We start from the raw sequence: 20,748 nt of genomic DNA, 5'->3' as shown, positions 1-20,748 counted from the left end.
GGCTCAGTCTGGAGTGGATGTGAATCGCTCTTTCATCAACAAATGAAGTTTTCAACAGAGATGGGAAACGTATGCCTACTATCCAGAAAGAAGGCTAAAGACTTCAAAGGAAGAGCTTCCTCTTCACAGCGAGCGTTCATATGCAATAGCTTTTGAAAGTGTAACCTCTTCTTTTTCAAAGTACAAAAGCAAGTGGCTTCTGTAAAGGTTTATGTTGGTATGGATTTCAGCTGTGTGAATGATACAGCAACCAATACAAACTGGTCTCATAAATATTTGGAAAAAGTACAAAATGGCTTCAAACAGGCCAATATTAAATGACTGGAACCACTTAAAAAAATCCTAGGCCTTGATTGATCTAAAAGGCTTCAGCCTCCCAAACTAAACTGCCAATTCAGCCAGATTCTGAACAGAAGGATCTGAAGCATCAACTGGGAATTCTGCATGCCCACTGGAAACAGCTGGCTGTGAGTGCCACTGGGCACGGCGCATCCACCCAGCACGGGTAAGAGGCCCAGTATCTCCAGGCTGCTGCTTCAGATCTGGTGTTTCATCATCCCTCTCATAGCTAACTTTACAGAATTTAGAGAAAGAAGGCTTAAGGGAAAAATTAATTCAAGTACACCAACAGCAACAGTTCAAACATTTTACTAAATCAATTCACACAGTTTCAAAATTGTAAATATAATTAAGGACAACAGGGTTTCTGTATTTTTTTCTTCCAGATTTATCATTAAGACAATAAACAAACACAAATTAGGTTTATAGGATCTGTTCTTTTAAAAAATGAAAGGAACGCCACTCAATGTATTGATAAAGCACCACAACACAGTTACAAAATAGGGTTGGCCTGTTTCTTTCACAAGTAAAAGACTACATACTCCTAATAGCTTTCTGCTTCGATCGATACTTCATTAAAATAAAACTATAAAATCTCCTAGTTTACACTAAGTTCAGACGATGCCTGGTATACAGTGCATTAACAGCAGTAATGCCAACTATCAGTGCCAACATAAAACATTTTAGAAAGTAAAAACAAAACAAAAACAAAACAAAAAAACCAACAAACCCCCCACCTTTATTCCCCTCGATGAGCAAAATTTAAAATAAGGGATGCTCTGCTTCACAATGAGTTAAGGATTTGGGGAGGACAAGGGGTAGAAGAGGGGGCTGGTACTGTAGCTTTCTAGGCTTAGTTGGCATCTAGTTTGGCCATTTCCTGCACGTATATCCCTATACTCTCGCTGTCAAAGAGCACAAAGTACACCGTCTTGATTGAAGAGGACATTGTTGACACAAAATAGCTGGAGATGGCTTTCAGGATCAGCTGAGCAGCTGTTTGTTTTGGGAAGCCGTTTCTGGAAGGAGAGACAAAAACAGAGAAAATCAAGACTCGCTGAACGGACTCCTGGTGCAACCTTGCAGGAACGCCCCGCTGCTTCCCTACCACAGCACGGTAAACAAAGCCACAAAGCCAGTGTTTACTGAATTAGAAGTAAATTCAGGCCACAAAGCCTGAATTAGAAGTTACAAATTTGTTTGTCTAGGCAAGGCTTACAGTGTTCAAACAGAAGAAAAGCATTCCCAAAATATGAATACAGAGTCCACACACGTTATCGGGTTGAGCATCGCAATATCTGGTGCGTCAATTATTCTCATTTAACAGACAAGTAAACCAACAGCACGAAGCGTTCAGGAAAGCAGCACACACGTTAGAGTCAAACTCATCCTGAAAGCAAACTAACCATTACAGAAAGGTAAAAAAGGACAGAGAACTTGAGATTGAAAATGAAGAATGGAAAGACATGAAGTACAAAATGGTTTTATCACTATTGATGGTTAATAATATAGCATACAATTTTAAAAGGTACTTGCAGAGCTTTGCTGCAGACTGAAAAGGAAGACAGAATGAGTTCTAGCAGTCTGGCAGTGAGAAAGAACACTGGCAACACCCTTACCATGTCAAACGAGGCAGGAAAAGTGAAGCAGGGTGAGTGAAGGTGAGCACGCCTGCTCTCCTGGGTCACAGTGAGCCTTGTCCAGATGGGCTCAGTCTAAATTTACCGGGCTTGGGAAGCCAAAGTAGCTGTGCCAGATCTGAGGACAGCTTTAAGGGACTTGGTGGCTTTCCTAAGCCAACCTCAGCAGCACTTCCGATGCTCCTCACAAGCTTTTTAATTACAGGCTGATTCAATATAAGTACAGTCCTAAGAAAAATATCTTGAAAGACATCTGCTTTCAAACAACAAACCAACCTTGCTGCTTTTCTCAGATGCCAGAACTGTGCAGGACTGAATTTCAAAGCTCGGTGCTGAATCTGGGAACCCTTCTTACAAGCTTTTTCACATTTTTATCTAGCAGCTCTTGTCTGAAAGTTTCATCTAATCTCAAAACAGGTCAAGCACAAGTAAAATGGTCTGAACAAAGCCATGACCTCAACTGTGAGTCTTCTAGGTCATGGCAAACGCCTGAAATTACAGCTGGTAACTACTTTGAATGTGGCATAAGCTTTGCTGCTGCGTTACTCCCGAGGTGCTGCTACCACCCAGGCCGCGGCTTCACCCCAGCCAAAGCCTGAGTGCTCCACAAGCCACGGTAAAACACATTGCAGCAAAGCAGCGCTCAGTCTGAAGGTGACTGAGTAGGTCAGAAGGTTGTGAGTAGGACCCAAACAGAATTTGAAAGAGCACTTGGTTCCTTGACATGCACCTACAGGTAAACAACGGTCAATACTCCATTATAAAGTGTGTACTATTAATACTAGTACCAATTTACAGATTACACAGATGGCTGAGCTTCTCAGAGTTTCCTCAGCAATTCCAAGCAACTTGGCTAAATTCACCTCTGGCACTAACAGGTACAACATCGCTTAGCGTTTGCTCACTGAAGCGCCAAACCTTGATGATAAAATGCCGTTGTACTCTCCCTCTCATTACATGCTGCAAGACACAAAATGAGAAAGGCAACTGCCTGTGTCATGGTCTGCTTACTGCACATTACCTTACCATAAAACACACTCCGAGAGCAATTCTGTGGTAGTGCTGCCTGTAATGTGATATTATACATGCTGCCTGAAGATAATGCTTGTGATATTTCAAAAATGATGACATGAAATAGCTCATGCTGTTTCTTTCTTTTCTGAAAATGCCCAATTTTTTCTGGTACTAAAGAAGAAAAGGAAAGGGAAAAGAAAAGAAGAAAAGAAAAAAGAAAAGAAGGAAAGAGCATTGTGAGAAAACCTTGTACTCTCCCAGAGCCAAATGAGCTGGTCAGGGAGAATCAGCGGTGTGACAAGATAATCAACTGAGAGCACAGTTTAGACACAGGAGCTACTTCCTACTGTCAGTTTGCACAGAGAAAAAGCCACGGACTCAGCATGCCTCCACATCCGATCGCTTGCTCGTTACTTATGAATGCTGCATCCTGGCAGACACTGGACAGATCTTTAAGGAATGTTGCTCCTGAGCAGAAATTGTCATGCGGGCCAGAATCAAAATTAAGTGTGTACGCCACTTCTGGATTGCTGCCAGGGGACTCCGAGGGCATACAACTGCCACTTCAGTAGAGCTGCAGCAGGGTGGTCACAGCAGGACAAAGGAAAGAAGAGCAGCCTGGTCAAAGGGAGGCGTGCACACAGGGAAGCCGATTAAAGCACATTGTTTAGGACCACTCTCCCAAAAGAAAGGAAAGAGACAGAGCAGAAAAATCAGAAGAAAGGTGCTGACCCAAAGGCCATGTGTGGGCTGCAAGAAACAGAAGCCTCTTGCGTCGGCCTACTGGTCTGGTTAAGTTCTTGTGAACAGGCAGTTTGAGACTTTAGCCAAGCCAGTGTCAAACCAGATCAAAGTCAGAGCCTCTGAGGGAAATCCCTACTCTGAGGATGACTTTATGTTCAGGCCCTACCTCTCCTTTCCCTGTTCTCCTGCGGGCCCTACCAGACTGAACTCCAGGCTACCTCTGTACAGCACCCAACTTGTGCTTCCCACAAGCTGGCTGTAGCTGAGCATCTGGCCCACTGAATGCTACAAGCATGCTATTTTATTTCCCCCCGTGATTTATTTGAACTGCCCTCATGTAATCCCATTCCTCAACTATAAAAGAGAATGAAACTGTTTATGTGGGTTTACTGAGTGATGTCTGCTTGACAGATGTCTGTACTAGAACAGCTGCATACATGTGGTGTCTTTGGCATTTGCTGTCTTTAAAAGCTTTACTTTTATTTTTTCTTAAATGCTTCTGACTTCCTAAAAACAAGTAAAGAGTATTATCAGAATACAATCTCTTCTCTCCAAAATTAATTTGTGCCTGGATATCTCTAGTTAAGAGAAAAAAGGGAATATACAAAGCTGCATCTATTTCTCAAGGCCTTTTGATTCCTCTCCATCTTTTAAAAGCCCCACTTCAACTGGCTCGAGGGAGAATGACGTGTGTGTGCCAAGCTAAGAATTCAGCCACAGCTCTAGCCTGTCAGTAACCAGATCTTGCCTGCCAGTAACCAGATTCCATAACGGAATGCCAATCTAATGATTATGCAGGGTTTCATCATCTTCCAGTACCAACCAACTACTTCGCGACAAAGGTTGAGAATGGTTCTTCGCTGGGAGCTATCCAGAAAAAAAGAGCTCTGAGGAAGATGATTTACATAGCCTCGCTTTTACATAACCATCTCCATAGTCACCCCACAGTCCATGGAGGAATACGGTTTCTCCTAAGAGCAACTGAGAGTGGCTCTTTGTACTGACCAGCCTGTGAAGCTGACAGCCCATTCAGTGGGTTAGTATGAACCCTCCGCTGTGTTTCTCTACTGTTCCACAACGTCTGCTCATGTTATATCCTTAAAATCACATTCGTGCAAATTAGACTTATTTGGAACTTTGTCTGATGCAAGTTGCTTAAATTTATTATCCTACTGAAACTTCTATTTCTTTATTGTTGTTCACCCACAAGCTCAAATGCTGCTTTCTGCCCTGACCCACAGAATATGCAGGAATTAATCATGTGTTGCAATGCAGCACAACGGGAAGAATATTCCCGCTGTACCTCAGCCAACTCCTTTCATGGCAAATTCAAACGGGGCAGTTGCTCAGGGTTAAATACACAACCGTGTAATTGCAGCCTAGATTTGGCCCTTGGTCTTCATACTGAGCCATCATTAAGGGCCAAGTGTTCCAAACCTTCCTCCCCAGCCCAAACCCAAGAGCCTCACACTGGAAGTGCAGTCCGTGTTCACACTCTTAAGGATGTGATCCAGCTTTCAAAGGCATCCTGTACAAAGCCAGAGGACCTTAACTTTAGTTTGGCTTTCAAGGACCTTGGAAAAGCTTTTAAGGCATTTTTTTTATAAAAGAGTCCCATGATATAAACTGCATGGAATTCAGCTTAGGGATTTTGAAGTGACTCTGCAAATCCTAAGAAACAAGGCACTTCACGTTTGCTGCTTAAACAAACACTAACCCACGTCTTCTGGCCACCTTAAGACAGTTGTCACACTAAGTTTAATTATAAACCTAGGTAAAATAGACCCTTTTTCTTCATGTTCTCCTCCACATCCCCAATTTATATGAACAAATCGATAGCCTGAAATAAGTCTTTTAATAGCCTCTTAAAAAGTCTGTTTTACGCTCTTTAACCTATTTGCATGCTTTAAGACTCTGCAGGGATCACTACAAGACCTGCCAAAGCTGAACTAGTATTCAGGAGAATACTGCAGGCTCCATGCGCAGCCTGGACGAACCAACCTAGAAGAATGATTTCACTTCGGGAACTGATTTAAAGGAAGAAGAATAAAGTCAGCATTGCAGCAATGGCTTTTGTACATGAGAAAGGACTTGGAACATGTGAGATGGCACTTAGAACACTTGACCTATTTGGCACTAGGTTTGTGTAACAGCCTTACCTGCCACTGCCAATTGAAGGAAACGCGATTGATTTCAGCTTCTTTTCATCAGCCAGAGCCAAGCAGTTCTTCACCGTCTTTTCCAGCAGCTCCTCGCACTTGTCTGATCCCCAACCCGGGCTGTTACAGTGGATCACATATTTTGCAGGCAATCCATGGCCAGCACTGACAACAGCTAGTGAGAACCGAAAGTGAAACTTAATTGCTTTCCTCTCCTTAGGATTAAAAGAGTGCATACATGATTAAAATAGCAAACAATTGACAGACATTCCTTTAGCCCCTGTGAATGTTTTAGATTACAAATCTGAAGCCTTAAAATATAACAACATGATTACAGAGACTTTGTATTTTCCATTTCCAGCTGCACTTTGCTGTGGCAATTTATAAATCATAGCTATAATCGAGCTTATTTTAGAGAAAGCAAGAATTCGTGGCTGACATCAAAGGAAACACATTTTTATTGGGGATTGTGTGAACCTGCGTAACGTGTAAGGAAAAAGGCAGTAATCTGTTAGAACATAAACCCGTTCAGGGGATGATCTGGCTTTGGTTCAGTTTATTGCAGAGCTACAGTAAATATCAGGATGCTGGACAGTCACATTGAGTTAAGACTTGTTTGACCTTTAGTTACCGCTGCTAAATACAGTTTGTTTCCCTAGCTTCTGATCACGCTGTGGCCCAAACCAGATCAGTTCAGAGCTGTTAGTGCTCTGCAAACTGGTAAGGAAGGCTGGGAAAGAGGTGAATTAAGATTTTTGCCTTATTTCCAGCTTTGTTTCTGAGTAACTGTAAAGAAGACATTTTGCGTGATTTCAAGACTTTGGGCCTGGTCTTATTCGGGGGTTTTTGTGTATGGGTCACCCAAGACCACTTTAACAATGCTGGGTTTAGTTTATCTCTTTCATCACATTCTTGACAGACAGTTGAAGAGGATGCATTTATAGATTTATAATATTTGATTCACACTGTTCCTATACCAACAGACAAGGCCTTGTAAGAAAAAAAGCAGAATTTCTACCATGCTAATTATATACTATCACCACCATATACCATGGACATGTGGGGACTAAAAGGTTTGTTACTAAAAAACTGAGGGAAGAAAAACACACTAATCACAAGCCGAGGGAAGAAAAACACCTAGTCAAAATCTCACAAGAGCATACTTCAGAGAGTCAGCCCCCTGTCACGCACACTTTGGGATATAATCTGACATGGCCACAAAAGTGTAGGTATAAAATGGCAGCTTATGTCTTCTAAAATAGTAATAAAAATAGCAATAATTAAAAAGAAAAATAATCAGGTTTGTTAAAGGTGCTTAGAGGCCAGAAATCCTCTGCTCCATTCTGGAATGTTTATGAGGCATTTTGTTATTTAAGTATCGTAGAAATAACTCTTGGAGCACAATCATCACATATGGATACTACCCCGTAGCTGCTGCAGGAAAGAGAAAACAGACTTTGTCACACAGCACTCTGACCAGAAGTTGATCAGAAGGGTACATGCTGAAGGACAACGGCAGTGCAAGTGTTCCTGTTCTTAGGGGTCTGCAGTTTCTCAGCATGTTGAATAGCCTCTGTTAGGCAATGTTAATTTGTCATAATGTGCAACTAAAATGTTGGCAGACTCAGAATACATCATAAATCCAAGAAAAATCTATTAAAAGCAGCTGACATATCTCTAGTCAGATGTGAAATGTGGATAATATCTTCATCCTGAAAGAATAAAATACTGTATTGATATGCATCACCAACTTTTAATATATCTCAGGGAGTGTTTTCTAGGGTAGTCATTAATTAACTCATTAGGATTCTGTTGAGGACAACTGTTAATTACCAAGAGCAGTTGTCCCTTACTTCAAATGCAAAAGCTCTGAAAGGGGGAGCTGTAAAAAAAGAATGAGACGCCCATGGACACGTTCTGTGCTAGTCGTGATTACATGCCAGGTAAGGATCCTGGTTATGGGTAGGTTAAAGGGATACCCGTATAACTGAGAAATCTGAAAACTGGCTATCCGTACACCCTGAAACGATGTGTATCGATTCTTCTCTAGAGCCCTCCGACAAGTCTCTACCAGCCAGTTTCTCCCAGAGTAGTGCAGAACTCTGCACGGTGTGAAACTGCCAAGCAGCCCTCAGATCTGAGGGATGCACTGATAGCTCAGAAAAAAAATAAAAATCTTTTCTCTCCAACTTGCAACCTATTTGTGAGCAGTTTGGTCAGGGATGATAAGGAATACTCTAGAGAAGTAAGCGGGCGGAAAAAAAAAAGGTAATTGATTCTACACATTTTTGCAGAACAAGAACTCCAAGAAAAACTTATTAAAAATTTTAAAAAGCAAGGGGAGAAAAAAAGTATTAAGCACCAGAAGTAAACAACTGTAATTTTTCCTGTCAGAGCTGAAATCTTACATATCCCCTTCAGCTTTAGTTAGAATTCGTTTACAAAACTGCGCACACTGTATTTATTTTTATAGCATAAACACAGATGGCAGAATCAGCCTTCTATATGAACAACATGTATCAGCAAATTCACAGATGGTGTAAAATTATATATCGCCATTACCAAACTTTATTACTCATATAGTAGATTTTTCTCAGATATTACATAAATTTTGATAACTAGGCATCAAAAAGTTGTAAGCTTTTATAGTGATGATTTTGGCACTGATTAAACAAAGTACCCAAGCAGATGCTGAACTTTAAGCACGTACTTAAGTTCAGTGAAAGTCAGCGGCATTTCAGCAAAGCAGATGTTTAACAGAGTTGGACTCAACTGTTCTGAAAAATAAGCATCTCATTAATTGCTTTTCTGAACTGTGCCCTTAATAATCAACATTTGTTGTGTACGCACGTACCTGTGAATAGCCCACTTTTACTTGGAATATTACATCACTACACCATTTCCCAGATGCTTTGGTAAAGGTCACTTAAGATGCAGCACATGTATTTTAACTTTGGAGAACACAAATACCATGTAACCCATAAAAGCTGTCTGCAAGCAGCACGAACCTATCTAGAATGTTGCACTAGCAGGAGCTCGGCTGTCTGACTGCAACGACGGCTGCCACAGACAGCGAAGCCAGTGCCCGCAGCATTGTTTGCAGGTTTCCGAAGCGCACAACCTCACCTCCAGCTACGTCCAACGGCCCGTTCTTTTTGCGAAGCTCAATGACAGCTTCCACAAACTCCTTGCCGCCTTTCTTTTCCAAAGTGCTCCCTGAACAGAGAATTGTTATTTTACTCCCCTGATCCCAGGTTTTCATGGCAGACATGTGACTCATCATTATTTTTTATTACATCGCTTTTGAGTTTTCTGCCCAAACGTTTTTTGGGGACTGCAAAGTAAGATCTAAACCTTTTGGGACTTCAGAATTAGCTAGTCATAAAAAACAACAACAACAACAGAAAAAAGAAAAAAAAAAAACAACAAAAAAAGACAATCCTAAAAACCCAAAAACCTCACATAGGTATCCCTTGCTAACATTCTCAGACTCCGATTTTAATGTCAAAACATCTGACATGACATCCCTGCCTCCTTCCTTATCATGAGCATCTGTTAGTGTGCAATGTTCCAGAAGAATGTGCTAGCTCAAGAGTGGTTGAAGGTTCATAATTCCTTCCCCTAAGATTCATTTCCCCTCTCTTACAAATTGTTTTAAAGAGCCATTTGCCACAATAAGAATTTGAAACTCACCTGATCTTGGTCCCTGACCCCAACAGGTGGCACCAGGAATGAAACAGTCTCGTGAGTGCAGCGGGCTGCTTTACTTGGTAACTGCCCAGCTTGTTGAGCCACCTTTAACCAAGAGGAAGAGCCTCAGAAATAAGGAGAATCTCTAAGGAACATATTCCTCCAATGAACTTCTCTAACTACAGCTAAGGAGCTGGACAAAGTCATTCTGGGAGGAAAAGAGCTGTGCAGTGTTTCGGGCAACCAAAAGGTATGCTGTTTACAAAGGCAGTCCATCACTAAATGGTTTAGATCTTATTTTGCAGCTCTAGTTTTAAATATTATTAATAAAAAAAGAAACAGCCCAAGAAAGCATTTTCCTAACTACATAAGCACCCCACGTAATTTTGCACTGTGCATATTAATTATAAAGGTAGATAAGTAAAAAGCAGTGATATCATAAAGGCTCTGATTTGAGATATTACTTTGAAAACTGATTTTCAAAAATTCAGAACTAGGATTTCTAAAGATCTAGACAGTTATTTGGTGAAACCCCTTACTTTCACTGATGAAGAAAGAAAAAAATGCATTTTCTGATGGAAGTGCACATACTGTATGCTCAAGGAAGCAGAGCCCCTCCTCCAAGATTCAGTTTACTGAATAGGGTTATAGCTGTATGAGGACTGCAAGATACTTTCCTTTTGAGACCGTTGCTAAATTTCTTTCAAAATGAAGATTGAAAGTTGAAAACAATGCCTTTGTTTGCTCATTCCAAAACTGACTCGGTGACCCTGCCTCTATTTTGCTATTGGGAGTTTATTGCTTTTGGGGTACAAAAGCTGAGGACAATTAAAAAACGTATGCCTTTTCTTTTGCTTTTTTCATAACCAACTCACAATGGGTGTTTGCCAAAAGCTGGATCACAAGGTCAGACAGGTCAGAGCGTAATTTGCTCTTTGTGCTCATTTAAGCTTTTTTATATAAATACTTCGGTGTAAGTTCATTCAGACAAACCCCTCACTAAGAATTTTCTGAAACTCAGTTACCTACCGCTGCGCAACTGAGCGGAAGGCACCATCTTACAGAAAAGACAGTAACGGCTTTCTCGGCAGCAGCGAGGTGTCTTAGGAGCGTGCTAGGAAAGGAGATGCACGCCAGAGCGGAGGCGCTTGGAAACGCTGCCCTTCAAAGGCAGCCGCACGCCAGAGGGCACGAGACACAGCGCCCTTTGCTAAACCAGCCGAGCAGACGTGGCTGACACCAGGGTCTTACAAAACCCTCTGACAGAGAAGGGATGGGGAGGGAAACAAACAGTCTTCCATCCTATTTCTATTCTTGCCTGTATTTCCATATCATTCCTGTTTATATTTGTATATATTCCAGTTATACTCCCTTTGAGTCCATGAACTCGGAACAGTCCTAAACGCCATGATATTCATAACCCTTAATTTGTCTTGTTTCAAGGGGAAACATAATTAAGCCTGTGCAGAACCTAGGAACAGAAAAGATCTATTAAGTAGGTCATTTCTTTGCCATTGCAAAGCTGTGGTACATTTAATGGAATTTAGCCTAGTTTGGTTTAATTCAGTCCAGAAGGATCAGCTTTTTCCCCTTCTACTGGGAATTAATTTATAATTAAAAGCAATGAACAACCCTGTCAGTTTGTTTCACTGAGCTCTCTTCTTGCAGACCTGGTACAAAGAAGAGAAACGTAGTATTTGCTGTGAATCAGTGAGGTTTTCTCCATTTACTCCTCAATTATGTTCTTCTTCTGATTAATAGAGAGGGTTCATACTGAAACTATATTTCAGAACTATGTTGTAAATTAGCTTCATCTGGGAAAGGACATACCGTATTTAACCATTTTCTACTACATTAGCAAGTTTCTTGATGGAAGTCCTGCTTCACAGCTTCAAGGTTAGTAGCTTATTTGCTCACAGGCATAAATATGTGTCACTCCCATGAGAATAAGATCATTATCTCATGCTTTCCAAGCAGGCATTGGTATCAGTGTTGAAAACAGCGTTAGCAGAAATTTAGGCTCTAAAATTCTCAGGATAAGCCCCCAATACATTTAAATTGTTAGGGAAAAAACCAACAAAAATTAAAAAAAAAAATTTAGATGGGTAAAAGTTAATCATTGGAAGCTAAGCATTTGTGCACTTCTATTCTTTCTTACAGCAGTCAGAGGCAACAGGAACCTACACTAAGGATCAAGCAGTACAGCTTCGAGAGAGAATTTTCTTTGTAGGGTAGCAAAGCTTTTCTTTGTCAAAGGGTGGGAGACAAGCACATTAGCTAAATCGGTCTGACAGACTTTAGAAGCATGTTCTTTAGATACAAGGGTATTTATGACGCTCTTATTTTAATGTCTCTGCATAATATTTAGCCAGCCAAGTCACAGCTGTTGCTGCCCAAACAGGCTACACAGAGCTACGTCTGTCTGCATGTTACTCAGAAAGTGGCCCCTTCCGTAAAAGCAGGTGGCTTAGGACACGCCAGCTCTGCAGCAGGACCGTGTCCCTCCAGGCCAGTAGTGAAACGGGGCCTCAGGCGCGGAAGGAGACCACTCGCATAGCGATGGTGAGGTTAAGAGATGCAGAACAGAGGCTGGGAGCAGGCGACTTTTTTTTAAAGCGTGGTGGGTCACCACCCTTACCAGCAGCTTCTGGATTCAGCCCAAATTCTCATTTGCCTTCTCAAATTACAAAGGCTGTTCAGTCCTTTTATTTTTTACAAAATCCTTCCAAATACTGTACACAGGGTGGGGTGGGGGGTATTACTGAGATAAGAGTTACTCTGGGGACGCCTAAGATACTGAATTAAGATGTCTGTCATGTTTTATATCATGCCTTCTCTCATCGCTGTAGCTTAGATGACTGACCGCCTGGAAAATGTATGTGGTGTCACTAGCTGTGCGCTTGTGGGTGTGAGGACTGTTGAGCAGGGCTGTGAAGGTAATCAGCCCGTAATGTAAAACATGAAAAAACTAACCAATCTTAAGTGTTCAGAATATACAGATGGGCTAGATCCAGCACGTCAGATGTGAACATCTGAAACTCAGCATGGAGAGGGTGTACTGGGAACTGGTTAGAAATCTAAAGATCAAGTCTCAAGCCGTATTCAAAACAGGCATTTAACGTGTCAGGCAAATAATGCTGGAATTCATTTTCCTTGGTCACGTGCCTGCATTGAACGTACTGTTCCTGCACTTCAAATTTTGGCGGTGTGTTCTACTGTTACTTCTGAAAGTCTGATTTGGTGATAAAAATCAAAAGCGCCTACTGAGTTTGCAATTATTCCTTTCTTTTTATTATCAGGCAGGACTGCTGGAAGTGAGAAATGAATGCAAATCTGCATAGCTACAACAAGCTTGTGGCTGCTGATTGACCATGCACACACATACAAACTCCGCAGCACTGAACTTTCCATTACCTACTTCACCACCGGTGTAGATGTCAGAGTTTGTCGGGTGAACGACAGCATCACTGTCGATCGTGGCAATGTCAGCCTGTACAACTTGCAACTACAACAGGTAAACAGATGTATATCAACCACGTTGGACAGAGACCCAGCACAGGCTCTACATTTACACATGTACCAACGTCCATATTTTCCTACCTTTACATCTCCAAACCTTGCGCCAAAGGAGTATGCTGAGTTGTGTGTGCAGGTGTGTGTAGAGAAAGGGGTGTAGGGAACAGGAGGAGGAATATTGAGTATGACATGATCAAATAAATGTTAAAATGACAAGTCAGAGCAATCACATGAGATCATTTCCAATGTTTTAAAATCAGCTATTACCCCATTTCACTTTGCAGAAACCTAGAACAACCAGTTCCCCACAGAGCATGACACTAAAATATGGAATCTGTTTAAAAAAAAAGAATTCAGGATCATCAAGCCAAACAAAATAACTAGTTTCTCCATTTTGTCAGCATCTATAAGCTGACAGGCACTAATCTTCAAATACATAGCTATTCATTTGGTTTCTAAAAATGACAGTCTCCTTCATGTGGAGGAAACCATGTATGTGCAGACAGGGTTGTACTGAATTTGCTCTAAAAAATATAAATGATTGTTCTTACATTTTAAAGGTAAGATACATTTTCTACTTATGTGTTGGAATGGCTGAGACACTTGTAAAAACATACATATTTCTGAGACAGGCCGATTTAAAAATTAGCTGCCTTAAATCTTTTTCTTGTTAGATTACTTGTGTAGATTCCCATAGGAAATGCAGTACTAGAAGAATTATGGGTTACATTCCATTAAGGAAGTTAAAAAAAAAAAAAAAAAAAAAAAAAAAGACAGCAGCAGGTGTAATCAAATAAGAAGGGAATGCTGTCCATAATGCATGAACGTTCACTTTTTCTTTTGCTGAAGAACAGATTTCTGTTGAAGAAGTATTTTTTAAATTTTTCTTCAATCTGGACAAGACAGAAGCTCGTAAAAGCAATACACCATCTATGATAACATCTACAAGTACACTGTTGGTATAATATTCGTTTTCAGCTGAATGTGAAAGTGACAGGGAGCAATTGAAGCATAATGGAAACAAATTATTTGACTGAATTACACATGAAATCAAGGTAGGCAAGATTTGGGGACAGTTAATCATTTAATCATTCCTCTTTAAAAATTTTATGCCTACTCTGAGTATCAGAAAAAAGTCTCAAGGTTGCAGTTAGAATGGAGAAACTGCTTATTTTGAAAACAACCTGACAAAGACGTATTTTAGTCCTCAAAGTATCCAAATAAGAACCCCCCCAAAATAGCTAACAGTCACATATGATCATTATGGAAAAGAATTTAAGATTCTTGTTTTAACTGAAATCAGCTTGAAGACCGGCAATAGCTGCAAGTATTCAGATTTGGTGAGAAAGTGTTTTCAATGTAGTTCTTCAACAAAACAGAACCTGCAAGATTTGAATTTCTGCTCTTATTAAATGTAAGAAGCTCTAGAGAGTAAATTCTGGGTTCCATAATTTCCATGTGACCGTTAGTTGTGTCAACCCATGCCCCATTTACCTAGGTCATCTTTAAGGTCAATGTCAGCATTGGTAGGATTGATAATGGCCTCCACCTCGAAGCCGGCTAAATTACTGATTTCACTGTGAATAAGGTTCAGCTGAAAAGAAAAGCATGAGGTGGGAAATAACAGGACAGCTGGGAAATCACAGAGAAGCTGCAGAAAAGTGAGCTTTGCAACACAGATGGAGATAGCATCACTGCAAACAAATATGCAAAATAAAAGGCAGGTCATAAAGGAGGGTTATTATCCAAAAAATTCAAACACAAGACTCAAACATTGTTCATACTGGGAGGAAGTGACTGTACCTACTAACAAGCTCTATTTTGGCTTTACGCTGACCACTATCTGGGACTCTTATTTTGGCATTATAAGAGGGTATTTGTTTCTCCTCAAAGTACAGATGAAGGACACCCTAACCATTTCTTAAGCATCAATTACAGGAATGTGCCTTTACCATTCAGCACAAACTGGATAAAAGATGCTGCTTCTCCTTCTTTAAGGCAGCAAACACAAGCACATCTTTGAGAAAGCACACGCTTGCCTCCAGCGATTCCTCCATCCTAACAAGGGGACACGGCTCTTTTTCCTTCCTTATTAGTGGCCACCATATTCTGCATTGCAGGCACTTCGGTTTTCATTTGCACAGTTCCGCAGCCTTTGTGAATGGCTGGTGACGTACTGTAAACAGGCACTATTACGTGCTCATAACTTCTAGTTTTTATTTTATTTGCTTTACTTCCTTTTGTAATTTATGAAAATGGAGATTTTAACCCCACCCATTAATGCCCATTAGGTCCTCTCATTAACACCCACGTATTTCAAGCATGCCTCTCGATTTCTGTCTTAGTCCTTGCAAAATCAGAAGGATTTCTCATGGGCACTCAGTAAACTCAGGAAGTTAGCACAGATATCTAGAGATTAACCTCACACCTGCACTACTTGTTCTTGGAAAAATAAAAAGAATTAGTGAAATATGAGGAAGTGCAGATTTCAACTTCTAGCAACGCACTTGGGTAAGACTTACAAACTGTTATATAAAATAAGAAGTCAACGAAAAAATCAGACCAGCAATGGTAACGAACTGACCCTGTCCGTCATACTAGTAAGGGCGTTTTGTTGGAAGTGCTTAGAGTTGTGAAGTGATAGCACAGTTTGCTTACTACTGACAGTTCGGGTGCCTCGTCACAGCACGTGACCCACGCCACGGAGCAGCTCTGTGATTTGAGGCAATCTGATGGGAACGCCAGAGCTGGCAAATGTCAAACCTGCAGCACGCTGACAGCATGTGAGGAAGCTGATAACCAGGGGTTGTGGCACTGCTTCACAGCCAGTGTCGGGAAGTCTGATTTCACATGCACCAAGTTTACTACTGCAAAAACTTAAAATACTTTGAAGTGCAAAAAATCTTCCAGACTCTTTCATATGGGAATATACATTATCAACATCATAAATTATGCTTCTATCTGCAACATGCATTTAAAAAGATCATTTCAGTAGCTGATTAGGCAATATGGAAAGCAACTATAATAAAGAAAGTTCTCCATTTATGCAGGTCCTCAAGCCAGGTGCAGTTAAACCAGGCTTTCCTTCTAATCCAAAGCCCACTGGGCTCGACCTCTGAGGCATAACATATATATTAGGCATGGCAATTTATCTCATCAATAACTGAATTTTGTCTCTTGGTTTGTAATCCACATTCTGTAAACTTAACACTTCAAATTTTCTCCTTGTGTGTGGCAGTTCAGTAATATGGGAATATGGAGCCAATTCATGAAACCAATACAAGTGAATGGGTCATTTAAGGAGGCCAACATCCATATATTTAAGTTTTATAAAAAAAAATTTCCACTTCATTTGTGTCATTATATGAATTGACCTTCTTTCTCTTTTTAAAAGACTGCAATTTAATGTAATTTGCATATGTTGCTTGAGTAAACTATGTTCCCTCAAAATAGGGTGATTTTGGCTAAAAATGAGTGTAATTCAGCCCTGTTTTAAGTACGGGTCTGTTCGGGAATTTGTAATAAAATCTAAGAAAGCTTGCTTTCCAAATAGCTTAGAATCCTTTAATACTTCACATGTGGCAAGTTATTCAAACTTGAGTTTGAGTCTTGAGTTTGACTACAAGCAACTGCTGTTTAAAAAAAAAAAATCAAATCAAATCAAACGAAAACATTAAAGAAACTTTATGAATTTTGAAATAAAAAACAACAACAAAACATGCACACACCAAAAGACTGTTCTGTGGAGATTTTAGTATGTTCCTAAGCATATTTTGTTCATTTTACAGATGACTCTCTTCGATCCTTGATTCTGTGTTCTACAAGTTTCTGCCCAGATCTATTGGCTGCAGACCATTTTGGGATCAGACCTTTAATCTATCTCTGCGCCTACTCATATATGGAATTTACATAGCAACCAGCTTGTAATTACAGTTTCAATTTAAAAGCAACAACAAAATTCTTAAAAAGCTGCCCATCACTGATAGCATGTATTGGCAGCTAAGTATTATTTTGCTAAATTTTGTGTTTACTGTTCAATGCACTGTTAGCTATCTGATTGCCAAAAACAACTTTAAAAAAATCAGAAGTTTCCCTGTAGAATTAAATTCTCCAATGAGTATTTGCTCAACTTTACTAGCCAATAGTATGAAGCATGTATTAGAAGAAGTGATCCCCTAAAGGGCCACTTTAAAAAAAAAAAAATAGGTACAACTTGCATATACATGTGCAACAAAGAGTGGACGTACTTTAGGTAACATTTAAATTAAATGTTAGTCTAGATAAAATGCAGATGGCACTTAGTACATCCATGAGTATTGTCTGAGCCAAGCTTTGCGTTTCTTATTTCAGAAAAAATTACCTTTAAAGTCTTGGAACTTTTTCTGGTATGAGTTTGGTACAGAAAACTGAAGACGCCTGTTGCAGACAACAAGCTGAGGTCTCTCTGAACGTCCAAACCCTAATGCTTAGGCTTGAGGTCTTACAGCTCTGCCTCTACTCCATAATTGTCTCAGGAAAAACAAACTAGTTAATGTGCAAAATACCACGTTTCCATTGGGATGTCACTTGTAGGATGTGAAATCATTTACATATTAACTAGATTTTAATACTTAATTAGTGCAGCACTAATACACTTCTACAGGAATAATTGAAGGGCTCTTTGCCATTTCCTGACCTCTAAGAATTTCTAGCTGAATGTCAGCAGTTATCTAAAGGTTTAATGCAGTAATAGTACTTTTTAAAAACTGAACGATACCCAGGTTTGCAACATTCTCATTTGTCTTTCCAGCAATTAAAGCTGGGGATTTTAAAAGGATGAAGAGTGCCCTTGCAAATAAAAGCCTTCCCTTTCCCTTCTGCAAACATGGAGACAAGAAAAAGATTTTTCCCATTAAACACTTAGGAATGATGTGATACTAAGAACTGCATTATTTTCTTCCCTCTCTGCATCTCGCAAATTATTTCCCAGTCTAGCAGATAGTGGTTTTGCAGACCAAAGAGGCGTGCTGTAAAGGTGTTCAAGGATGTCACAGGAGGTTCAAAAGATACTGATTGTCTGGGTTTTTCAGTTTCGGGTTTCTGTGTTTGCACTGTAGTTTATTCAGGACACACAGAACATGAAAGTACACTGAAACTCTGTATGTGCAAATTCAAGAAAAAATCAAATAACTGTGATCAATACAAGTATTTTTGCTTTTCAAATGGAAAGGCTCAAAATGTTTTAACATATTGAGCTTTCCTACCATCCGGGTAAAGAGGATAACTGTATCTCCATTTCACAAATGTGGAAGGCAACAGAGAAAGGAGATTTACATCTCTGGATCAGCCAAAACCAGAAGCCAGGAGCCATGGCTTCCAGGCCTCCAGCTGAACCACCTAAACACCATGTCCTCCCTCCACAGGAGACCAGCAGATTTCTCCTTCCCTCAAAATGCTGTTTAAGGAGAGTGAGGCTATGCTGAATAGAAGCAAGTCCTCCTCCAAAGAGGCCAACACCTTCTGCCCTCACACACTTTGAAAAAAAGCAACATGCACAAGTCTAAGGAATCAAACTACAACACTACTGTGCAGAACTGCCATTGAAGAAAATTCTTAGTTCATTACGTTTATAAATACCATGTGGGACTAATTTAAGACAACTGTAACAAAACCAATTTTTTTTTTCTGTTAAGTATCAGACTTAAACTTGGATCAGTATTATCTTTTTAAACAGCAATTGCATGTAGAAATGGCTAAGCAGAAGCATTTAACTAATTCAAAGTCACTAGAGTTTTTATAGGTAATTGTTTGAGACTTCCATGTGTCACTTTGATGATTAACAACCACCACCATCAATGAGATCGCAGTCTGCTAAACCTGCGTGTAGCAGCAGACATCCTGTCACACCCAGGGGCCTCCTGGCCCATGCAAAACACACCTCAAGTTTAGGAGAGAGAAAGCATTCAACTCCCACCGATTCCCTGACTGAAAGTTTTATCTTTGCCTTTTTTTATCACAAGGAAGTTATTTAGATAATTTTGAAAATCCATGTTTTGAAAATAATTTTGGGGAAATGGTCTGAAAATATTTCTAGGAGTAAACCAGCATAATTTTTTGGTTTTATTTTTTAATGCTAAATAACATCTCTTTTATCACTACAGTGCAAAGGTTTTTTGCATTTTAAGCTTTCCACATTTTCAGTCTTAAAAGAATTTAGGTTGGTGCAAATGTGCTGTTTTGGGGGTAAAATCAGAACAAATACATTATTTATCAGCTCAAACAAGGTAAGAATTTCATTTTTAACTCACACATAATAGGATACAGGAAATCCTTGTATCTTCTAGACATAGCCTACTTTTCTCAAGATTTTTTACACTAACCATTTACTGCCTCTGAAGACAGTTCTCACAGGGAAACAAAAGAAAAATATAATCTGTGGTAGATACATCTCAACAGCACCTATGCATTCTCTGCCTCTCAGAAGATAATCTGTTTGGAGCGTTCCCTCACAGGCGACAAATGGGGTTTCATTTTTCTTTTAATTGATATGCATACTGTGTTACAAATACAGGCTAACACCTGCCCCCCCTCATGCAGGGCTAACTGACAATGAACAAGCAGGAGGATGGACAAGTGGCATTTTGTGTAGAAAGTAACTTTTTCAGGGGGCTACGCTCTACATGAATGAGAAAGCCAGCAAGTCCCTTTCCCAGTACAAGGTACTCACTGAAAAGCTCTACAAGAGACACTGGCTTTGCTCACCACAGCTTAAAGCAGTCCTGGAATTCACAATTCTTTTCCACTGAGCCCAACAGCAAAGCTCCATTGATTTGCTGGGTCAATCTTGCTGGAACACAATGCTAGGTCTTATTATGGCTTTCCTATGGTAGCTAAAAGGAGTTCAAAATCAGGACCAAAAGCCTGACGTTACTTGCTTTCTTGAAAAAGTAATGTAGTTTACAAATTTTGGGTTCTGATTTACTCACCAAAATGTTTTTAAAAATATGTTCAAAACCACTACCCCCTAGTACTAGTCAAATAACAAAACCTATCAAACCAGCAATCTAACTAGCTGTAAAATTAAACGTGGAAAATCAGAACACTTGCAAGAAATAACGTTACTGTCATGCATGTTAAACTTAGCAAACAAACTGTGGCAGGATAAATGGAGAACAACCTCAGTATGAAATAAAAATGAGTCAGAGGAGATATATCCCACAATGGACAATGGCTCATCTTTTATGACTTACAACACAATGATCTGATTACCGAATGATAGAAGAAAGATGCAGTTTTACTTAACAAAATTTTGTATCATGAACTAAAGGCAGGTTTCAAGATTAAAGACCAAATTAATTCAATGAATTGTTTCTTTAAATGGATCCTCTCTTTAAGCAGACATGTATTTGTATTAAACCACCCCATGTCCCAAAGCACATTCGCAGGGAAAAAAAGGATTGTTGACTTCTAGCTTTTCATAAAAGCATCATTCATTATTACACAGCATTAACTTTTGTAAATAACAAAGCAGAACAAAACATAAAACCACTATTATGAACAAATGTCTGAAATAGGTTTTGATAAAAACCTGTAAATCATTTACATCAGCAACGAAGTGGGCTGCCCATTGGAAAAAAGATGTTTTATTCTTAGAATAATCTTATCCT

At 39.8% G+C, this 20,748-nt stretch overlaps 1 protein-coding gene across 5 annotated transcripts in view; it reads right to left on the bottom strand.

Annotated features, from left to right (window-relative positions):
* Positions 1-632: 632 nt before the first annotated feature.
* LOC130153529 (core histone macro-H2A.1) overlaps positions 633-20,748 on the bottom strand; it is a 47,228-nt gene continuing 27,112 nt past the window's right edge. For 2 of the 5 annotated variants that reach the window (XM_056348468.1, XM_056348469.1), the window contains exons 6-9: positions 14,597-14,696; positions 9,023-9,112; positions 5,897-6,071; positions 633-1,358 (exon numbers count right to left, since the gene is read on the bottom strand). In XM_056348468.1, the coding sequence (XP_056204443.1) occupies positions 1,193-1,358; positions 5,897-6,071; positions 9,023-9,112; positions 14,597-14,696 (531 nt within the window). In that variant the 3' untranslated portion in view covers positions 633-1,192. Of the gene's footprint in view, positions 1,359-5,896; positions 6,072-9,022; positions 9,113-13,000; positions 13,092-14,596; positions 14,697-20,748 lie in introns of those variants that run through there. The other 3 variants (XM_056348471.1, XM_056348472.1, XM_056348473.1) reach the window with 2 other exon arrangements.

The sequence above is a fragment of the Falco biarmicus genome, chromosome 8 (genome assembly GCF_023638135.1).
Source record: "Falco biarmicus isolate bFalBia1 chromosome 8, bFalBia1.pri, whole genome shotgun sequence".
In the NCBI taxonomy this organism is placed as follows: domain Eukaryota; kingdom Metazoa; phylum Chordata; class Aves; order Falconiformes; family Falconidae; genus Falco; species Falco biarmicus.
Note: the sequence above shows the minus strand (reverse complement) of the source record. Positions and strands in the feature narration are given on the sequence as shown.